Source organism: Pseudorasbora parva, chromosome 3 (genome assembly GCF_024679245.1).
Source record: "Pseudorasbora parva isolate DD20220531a chromosome 3, ASM2467924v1, whole genome shotgun sequence".
NCBI classification, from domain to species: Eukaryota; Metazoa; Chordata; class Actinopteri; order Cypriniformes; family Gobionidae; genus Pseudorasbora; species Pseudorasbora parva.
In genome coordinates, this window is record NC_090174.1 from 63,010,452 (window position 1) to 63,019,407 (window position 8,956).

The 8,956-nt window shown below is 43.1% G+C and overlaps 1 protein-coding gene across 1 annotated transcript; it reads left to right on the top strand.

The window, feature by feature from the left end:
• Window positions 1–537: 537 nt before the first annotated feature.
• hspa5 (heat shock protein 5) lies at window positions 538–8,956 on the top strand. Its single transcript, XM_067439776.1, has 9 exons — window positions 538–696; window positions 1,479–1,630; window positions 1,831–2,062; window positions 2,559–2,696; window positions 4,262–4,374; window positions 4,458–4,848; window positions 5,200–5,437; window positions 6,267–6,434; window positions 7,695–8,956. Exons 2-9 carry the CDS (start codon window positions 1,515–1,517, stop codon window positions 8,258–8,260), a joined length of 1,962 nt encoding a protein of 653 aa, XP_067295877.1. The 5' UTR covers window positions 538–696; window positions 1,479–1,514; the 3' UTR covers window positions 8,261–8,956.

Below are 8,956 nucleotides of genomic sequence, written 5' to 3' on the forward strand. Positions count from 1 at the left end.
AGCAAGATGTAGCTTTTATACACACTCTTGTGTTCCCGATGGATATATCTAAAGAGTCAAAACCCTCTAAAAGCCACTTTGGTAAAAATTGAAATTGGTGAATGCTCTTCGCATATAGTATAAATTCATAAAATACTTTCACTTCAAACCCACTAAACATCAGCCCATTCAGCAGTACCGGTACTTGGGTAGAAACCTTACAAAAATGCATCTTAAGTCTTTAATTTTCCTATAAAGCACAAATTGCTTATTTTGAGAACAGTATATTATCATGCTAATGAGTATACGTGGGTAAAATTGGGTGTTTAATCGTGAGTTTTTGATTTTTGGCCTGGTTCAAAATGCGACCCGCCTCCGTCCAGAACCTTCACAGATTTGATTGACACTCCCACGAGCCAATGAAATAGCTTTAGAGCGCCTCGTGTCGTGACGTCACCGTCACCAGTACGTGTGCAAATCAGCATCAGCCAGCGTGCAACGCTCAGCCAATGAGCGCCTTCCAACGAGATGCTCTCCGGCCAATGGCGAGGCTCCACGACGGGGAAGCGGTGACGGCTTATATACAGGCGAGCGCAGCGCCATGAGTTACATTTGAGACCGACAGAAAGCACGAGAAACACAGAGAAAAAACACGACAGACGCTCATTAACGCGCTTGAGATTACAGCTTTATAACTGCTGATTACTGCTTTATCAGGTAAGACCTACATCTGTTTATATTACGCTTTAAATAACACTAACCCGTGTTTAACCGGCGAGATAAGCGGAACTAAATGTCTGTCTTCATCTTAAAATGGGGCTTGATTATGTAAATGTTTTGTTTTTAATGTAAACGGCATCTAAATGTATATTAATGTTCGGAATTAATTGTGTAAATGAGTGTTTGATGCACCACGAGGTTGTTACATATTTTCTCTTTTGGAAAATGGTCATAAGGGTATTTTTATTTTATTGAGCTGTATAAATCATGAAAATCTGGTTAAATAATCTTTCTATTGATGTATGGTTTGTTAGGATTGGGCAATATTTGGAGAATCTGAGGGTGCAAAAACATCTAAATATGGAGAAAATCTCCTTTAACGTTGTTCAAATGAAGTCCTCAGCAATGCATATTACTACTAATAATATATTTATGGCATGACATTTACTATATATCTTCATGGAACATGATCTTAATATCCTAATGATTTTTGGCATTAGAAAAATTGCCAATTTTGTATGCATGGCTGGCTTCAGGGTTATACATGTCATTTAATCATGCATTTTAGTGATCAGATTATTTGTATTTGAGCTGCAGGTGAACTCAATCCATCCATTCATGCAATTCTGGTTATTATATCCTAATATAATTATGATTTCTCCTGTCTTGAGTAATTTCATGAAGATGTGCTGCTTTATTTTAACTGTCCCAGCAGTGACTGAGCTTTACTTTATGATGTACCTGATGTTTGACACTAATTTTTGATGCGTTCTTTACAGACATTGGTGGAGGTTTGACACCAGATCTACGGCACAATGCGAGTCCTTTGCCTGTTTTTGCTGGTGGCCGGCAGTGTGTTTGCCGAAGATGATGATAAGAAGGAAAGTGTTGGGACAGTGGTGGGAATAGACCTTGGGACAACCTACTCATGGTGAGTTTGAGTTCATATGCAGAGGCATTCACATCCCTGATTTACAAGACAAGAAAAATCAATCCAAATACATTTAACAGTTGTGTATTAAATGCATGCATTTTATATATATATATATAATGCATTATATAAAACATTTTTATATAATGCTTTATAGCGTTCCTCTGCTGTATAATAACCTCGTTACGTTGTTTCCTCAGTGTTGGCGTGTATAAGAACGGCCGTGTTGAGATCATCGCTAACGACCAGGGAAACCGCATCACTCCGTCATACGTGGCCTTCACCAGTGAGGGCGAGCGGCTCATCGGCGACGCCGCCAAGAACCAGCTGACCTCTAACCCCGAGAACACCGTGTTCGACGCCAAGCGGATGATTGGCCGCACATGGGGCGACTCTTCCATCCAGCAGGACATCAAGTACTTCCCCTTTAAGGTGAGAACCGCTGGTGCCATGCATCCCTTCATCTTAGGGCTGGGCGACGTATCGAAATATCACACCGGCACGCAATATCTGAATGACTTTAATAGGCTACTATGTAAATCCAGTTGGTTATGGTTTTTAATGAATGATTTCAGTTGAGGAAAGGAACCGAATGTGTCAATAGGATCCGTGCATTAGCTCTTAAAGTGACAGGTGGCTAATACAGGAAACCTGAATACGGTAAACCAGCTAATACTACAGTAAACCTGCTAATGCAGTAATACTACAATAACCCTGATAGTAGTGCAGTAATACTACAATAACCCTGATAGTACTACAGTAAACCTGCTAACATTACAGTAAACCTGCTGCTGTCTGTTAAACAACAAAAGAAAAAGAGTAATAACTGAATAACTTGAACTTGAACTAGCTTTATGTATCTGTGTATAGATTAAAATAACAAATATCGCACAGCCCTTAGTTGATCCTCCTGCTTTCTGTCTTCCAGGTCATTGAGAAGAAGAACAAGCCTCACATCCAGCTGGACATCGGCTCAGGCCAGATGAAGACGTTTGCCCCTGAGGAAATCTCCGCCATGGTTCTGACTAAAATGAAGGAAACCGCAGAGGCGTACCTGGGAAAGAAGGTACCGTCTGCTTTTTACCGCTAGTTCAGCCTGTCACGATAACACATTTTGCAGGACTATAAATCAGCCAAGGGGTTATTGCGATAAACAATAATATTGTCGTTCTGAGACCACTTTCATCTATGATAATGACGTAATGCAGGTACACCTTCTCAAAGATCAATAAACTTGCATTTCTAAAGACTATTTAACACTGAAAACATTATAAATATATAAACAAAAGCAATGGATGAGGGTCTTATTAGGGGTGACACGGTTCACAAACCTACAGTTCGCTTCATATCACAGTTTTCAGTTCTGTACGATTGTTTTTTCTTTTAATCGTTAACACTCCAGAAATTTACTTCAGCATATGATGTATAGCTTAATTTTTCACAATTCAGGATGGTATTAATAAAAAGTCATGTAATCATGCACCAACTGAACTTGACCATCTCTGAGGAACGCGAGGTGAGATTGATACGGCGAGAGAGACATTGACATGCTTTGCATTTATTGAAGGAGAAGGTGTTGCCATCTCTACAGGAACGTATGTGCCTATTTTAGCACACAAAGATTGAACTGAAGAATTTAATTGATCAAACTTCAGTGTAGCTTTAAAGGTGCACTATGCAGCTTTCGTCCACTGGAGGGCGCCTATTCAAAACAAATCGTAGTTTGATGACGCAAAGTGTGAGCGCAGCATCTTGGGAGATGTGGTCTTCTCATCACAGCCGGTAGAAAATAGGACTCGGGCAGAAATCATGTTCATGCATGCAGTTATTAACGTTACTGTAGTGTAAAGCAGAGCAGGAGCGAGTGTTGAGGAGCTGAGCATGGAGCTGGAGCGATTGTTAAACAAATACCCGCCTCGCGAATACCGGGACTTTTATTATGACGAGACGGGACACAGTCGCCGGTCGCCTGCACTGATCCGCTCTTCCGGTTATGATTATGAGGTAACGCAGCTCTGTTTATCATATTAGATACATTTAAGTGTGTTTAAAACGATGTTGTGACGTTACTCCGTGCGTTCACTTGTTCACACTGCTAAGAGTAAAGCGCTCCTGCCAAATAAAAGCCGAGGATAGCGCAGATATGACACGATTGACAGGCGACTCCCTCAAACTATGCTGAAACGTCCCGGTCCTCAGTTAAAATAGCAATTTTCTCACAATTTACAAATAGTTGGAAACATCTGGGATATTGTAGGTACTCAACTGAACAAAATATATAACACCGGCCTAGTGGTTTTTGGATATTTTACTGCAAAAATGCTACATAGTGCACCTTTAAGCCTCGTTTACACTCGACGCGAGTCCCCATTTCGCTGGTGGTGTGCACTATACATTTTGTAACTTTGCTTGCGGCTCCGTGCCCGAGCCATGAGTTCCAGACGAATCGAGGCGCGCTCCATCAGCGAGATGCGAGGAAAACAGACATGCAGATGGAAAATATCGTGGTTGACGAAATTATCAAGCGTAATTTTTTTTTTTTTGTGCTTTATTTTTTAAATGGATTTATTGACTACCAGTGTGGTGGTGAAACCAAACATCCAACTCCGTTTTGCTTTATTTTATTAAAAGGTCACACACGCTGTGGTCACCGTTCCTGCCTACTTTAATGACGCCCAGCGCCAGGCCACCAAAGACGCCGGAACCATCGCCGGCCTGAACGTCATGAGGATCATCAATGAGCCGTAAGAGCCGAACCATTGCACTTTATTTATTTATTTATTTATTTAAATGTATTTGTTTGTAACCCGATTGTTGCTCTTGATAGAACGGCGGCCGCCATTGCGTACGGATTGGACAAGAAGGATGGAGAGAAGAACATCCTGGTGTTCGATCTGGGGGGCGGGACTTTCGACGTGTCCCTGCTGACCATCGATAACGGCGTGTTTGAGGTTGTGGCGACCAATGGAGACACTCACCTGGGCGGAGAAGACTTCGACCAGCGCGTCATGGAGCATTTCATCAAGCTCTACAAGAAGAAGACCGGCAAGGACGTGCGAAAGGACAACCGGGCCGTGCAGAAGCTGAGGCGTGAGGTGGAGAAGGCCAAGAGGGCGCTGTCTGCTCAACATCAGGCCCGCATCGAGATCGAGTCCTTCTTCGAGGGCGAGGATTTCTCCGAAACGCTGACCCGTGCCAAGTTTGAGGAGCTTAACATGGTGAGAACACATTCTCTCACACACACATTTGTTTTTGTGAAATGTGGGGACATTCCATAGGCGTAATGATTTTTCTACTGTACAAACTGTATTTTCTATCCCCTTACACTGCCCCTAGCCCTAAACCTACTCATCACACACACACACACACGTTCATCTGGTTCACTATCTTTAAGATGAGGACTCTTAGTTTATGTCTGTATGAATTAAGATATGATAGACTAAATGGAAATATTACAAATAAAGTATCTAGCTTCTAAATTAGCCTGTTCAAATTTTTAAACCATAACTTCAAATATGAATAAGTGCTGTAATATTGATCCTGAAGTAACGGTGTGTGTGTTTGGGCAGGATCTGTTCCGCTCCACCATGAAGCCAGTGCAGAAGGTCCTGGAGGATTCGGACCTGAAGAAGCCGGATATCGATGAGATCGTGCTGGTGGGCGGATCCACTCGTATCCCCAAAATCCAGCAGCTGGTGAAGGAGTTCTTCAACGGAAAAGAGCCATCCCGCGGGATTAATCCGGATGAGGCCGTGGCGTACGGAGCGGCGGTGCAGGCCGGAGTTCTGTCCGGAGAGGAGGAAACCGGTGAGTCAAGAGCCGTCACTATTGACCCAAATAATCAGGGTTATGATTTGCAGTTAAACCACCCTTTTTTTCTTTTGAGAGAGAGCGAGGTGGTCAAAGGGTTAGTTTTAATCAGTCATTAATTCCTCCTGTGGTTGGCCAGTCGTCAGACCTCCGCTCATCTTCACACACAGATGAAGATATTAGTGTTGAAATCCAATGGCTCAGAAAGGCCTTCATTGACACCAATGTCATTTCCTCTCTCAAGACCCATAAAGGCACTAAAGACGTCGTTACAAAGCCCATCTCACTACAGCGGCTCTACAATCATTTATGAAGAGGCCAGAATAGAGTTAGTGCGCAAAAACACTAAATAACGACTTATATAGTGATGGCCGATTTCAGAACAAAGCTTCGAACCGTTATGAGTCAGTGAATCAATTCAGCAGTTTGACACGCGATCCAAATCATAAATCGATTCAGGGACTCGTAACGGTTCGAAGCTTTGTTCTGAAATCGGCCATCACTATATAAGTCGTTATTTAGTGTTTTTGCGCACTAACTCTATTCTGGCCTCTTCATCAATGATTGTAGAGCCGCTGTAGTGAGATGGGCTTTGTAACGACGTCTTTAGTGCCTTTATGGGTCTTGAGAGAGGAAATGACATTGGTGTCAATGAAGGCCTTTCTGAGCCATCGGATTTCAACACTAATATCTTCATCTGTGTGTGAAGATGAGCGGAGGTCTGACGGCTGGCCAACCACAGGAGGAATTAATCACACAATTTAATACTTTTTGTTCTGTTTGTTTTTGGGTGAACTAATACTAACCACCTAATCCTGTTGATCAGGTGACCTGGTGCTTCTGGACGTGTGCCCTTTGACCCTGGGCATTGAGACTGTTGGAGGAGTGATGACCAAACTGATTCCCAGGAACACCGTCGTGCCCACCAAGAAATCCCAAATCTTCTCCACCGCATCCGACAACCAGCCGACCGTCACCATCAAAGTTTATGAAGGTGAGCCTCACATCAGAACCACTCCAATACATGAAACATTACGACGGTTTCAAAAGGTGTCTTTAATCTGAGTGATATTGATGTTTTAAAACACAAAACGCTGAGTACTGATATTTTGTAATGATTTAAACTAAGACACTTCAAATGTGAAATTAAAACCGCAGCAAGTCATGGAGTTGGAAATGATTCGTTCAGGAACTAAGCATTTGACTCTCTTAATGGGCGAGACATTTAATCATTCAAATGACTGGTTCGTTCAGGAACTAAGCTTTTGACTCTCTCAATGAGTGAATCATTTAATCGTTCAAATGACTGGTTCGTTCAGGAACTAAGCTTTTGACTCTCAATGGAGTCGTCAGTCATTCATTCGTTGAAACGACCAATTCGTTCAGGAACTAAGCATTTGACACTCTTAATGAGCGAGTCGTCAGTCATTTAATCATTCAAGCGATTGATTCGTTCAGGAACTAGGCATTTGACTTTTTGTTTTTTGTAGTAATTGAAGTCTTTATTTATTTAACACAACCAAACCAAAAAAATAAAGACAGCTTGTAGGAGATGAATTAAGCATTTGACTCTTAATCAAGCGGCAACCTCCCGCGATCTCTCTTGAAGCCAATACGGAAGTAATGTAAACTGCAATTCCTCAACTGGCCACTAGGGACAGGCTCCAGAAGGAGCAGAATCTCATTGAGCCCCATGTTAAAATTCTCAAATTAAAGCAGAAAAAAACATGTTTACAGCCTGGTACAAATTGTGGTTTTGGCTTATAAGGCTAATGTTATCTTCATGACAACTCTGAGGGGGTGAATTTTTTTATAATTCATTCGTTTACGTTATATAAAGCCTTAAGGTTCTGCATAATTAAGGGCGTGGTTACAAGTGGATAGCCATTTATCCGCCGTCTATAGTCATTGCGTCACCTCAGCTCCGCGCACATCCCGCCTTTTTGCTCATTTTCTGTTATCTGGGAGTGACTCGCGATGACTCGCTCACAAGATGGCAACGCCCAGCTCGCCCCTACTTTAAGCTTCAGAACGGCTTATCAGAATCCTATGGGTGACGTCACGGACACTACGTCCATATTTTTTTACAGTCTATGCTCTTAATGAGGGAGTCATCAGTTCCTAAGTGAATCAGTCATTTGAATGAATGATTCAATTACTAAGCATTTGACTCCCTTAAAGAGTCATTAAATCACTGAATCGTTCATGCCTACTTCAGAATCCTTTCTCATTCTCTCTTTCTGTCCCTTTCCAGGCGAGCGTCCCCTGACCAAAGACAACCATCTCCTGGGGACCTTTGACCTGACGGGCATCCCCCCCGCCCCCCGCGGCGTCCCTCAGATCGAGGTCACGTTCGAGATCGACGTTAACGGCATCCTCCGCGTTACGGCAGAAGATAAAGGCACTGGAAACAAGAACAAAATCACCATCACAAACGACCAGAACCGCCTGACCCCCGAGGACATCGAGCGCATGGTGACTGAGGCAGAGCGATTCGCCGACGAGGACAAGAAGCTGAAGGAGCGCATCGACTCCCGAAACGAGCTGGAGAGCTACGCCTACTCCCTGAAGAACCAGATCGGAGATAAGGAGAAGCTGGGCGGAAAACTGTCCTCCGAGGACAAGGAGGCCATCGAGAAGGCTGTGGAGGAGAAGATCGAATGGCTGGAGTCCCATCAGGACGCAGAGCTTGAGGACTTCCAGGCCAAGAAGAAGGAGCTGGAGGAGATCGTGCAGCCAATCGTGAGCAAGCTTTACGGCAGCGCGGGCGGCCCGCCTCCTGAAGAGGGCGAGGAACAGGCCGAAAAGGACGAGTTGTAGATCGTCACATTTCTGCCATCGCGCCTATAGAAGTGCACCGGCGAAAAAAATGCTCTTACTTAGTCTTTTTGTCTCGTTTCCTGTCTAAATATCGACTCTTACATCAAGATGCATTTACTAGATAAGGACAAAATGAAGTGAGTTTTTGCTATAAACAAGTGACGTGTACCAATGGGGTGAGAGAAATAATCTTAATCTTGTTTCAAACAGAAACATTGGCAGATCACTTTGCCTGTTTTAAGCAAAAACTCACTTAATTTAGATTTTATTTTCAACAAAGAGAATCTCATTTCGTGTCATCTAGTAAATGCATCTTGCTCTAAGAGTTTAGGTATTTGGACTGGAAACAGGACGATGACTAAAGAAGAGCACTTCTCCCAGTGTGGCACAGGTGTACATATTGGACTTTTTTTGTACGAACCGCGCGGCCGTGAAGCCACGAATCTCTTCGGGAAAGACTTGTGGGATGCGTTACGAGAGTTGCATTTGTTTTCTTGTGTTCTCTTCACTCCGGTGGAGATTTAGTCAGCCTGGTTTGAGGCTCGATGCTGCTATTCTCAGGCAGTTCTGGGAGGGGAGGGACGGAGGGGGTTCTGGGTAAATTACATGTGATATGCAAAGTTATTTATTGAAATCTGGAAAATGTAGAAGCTGATTCTACCACCAATTAAACAATAAAAGTTTGATACAAAATGA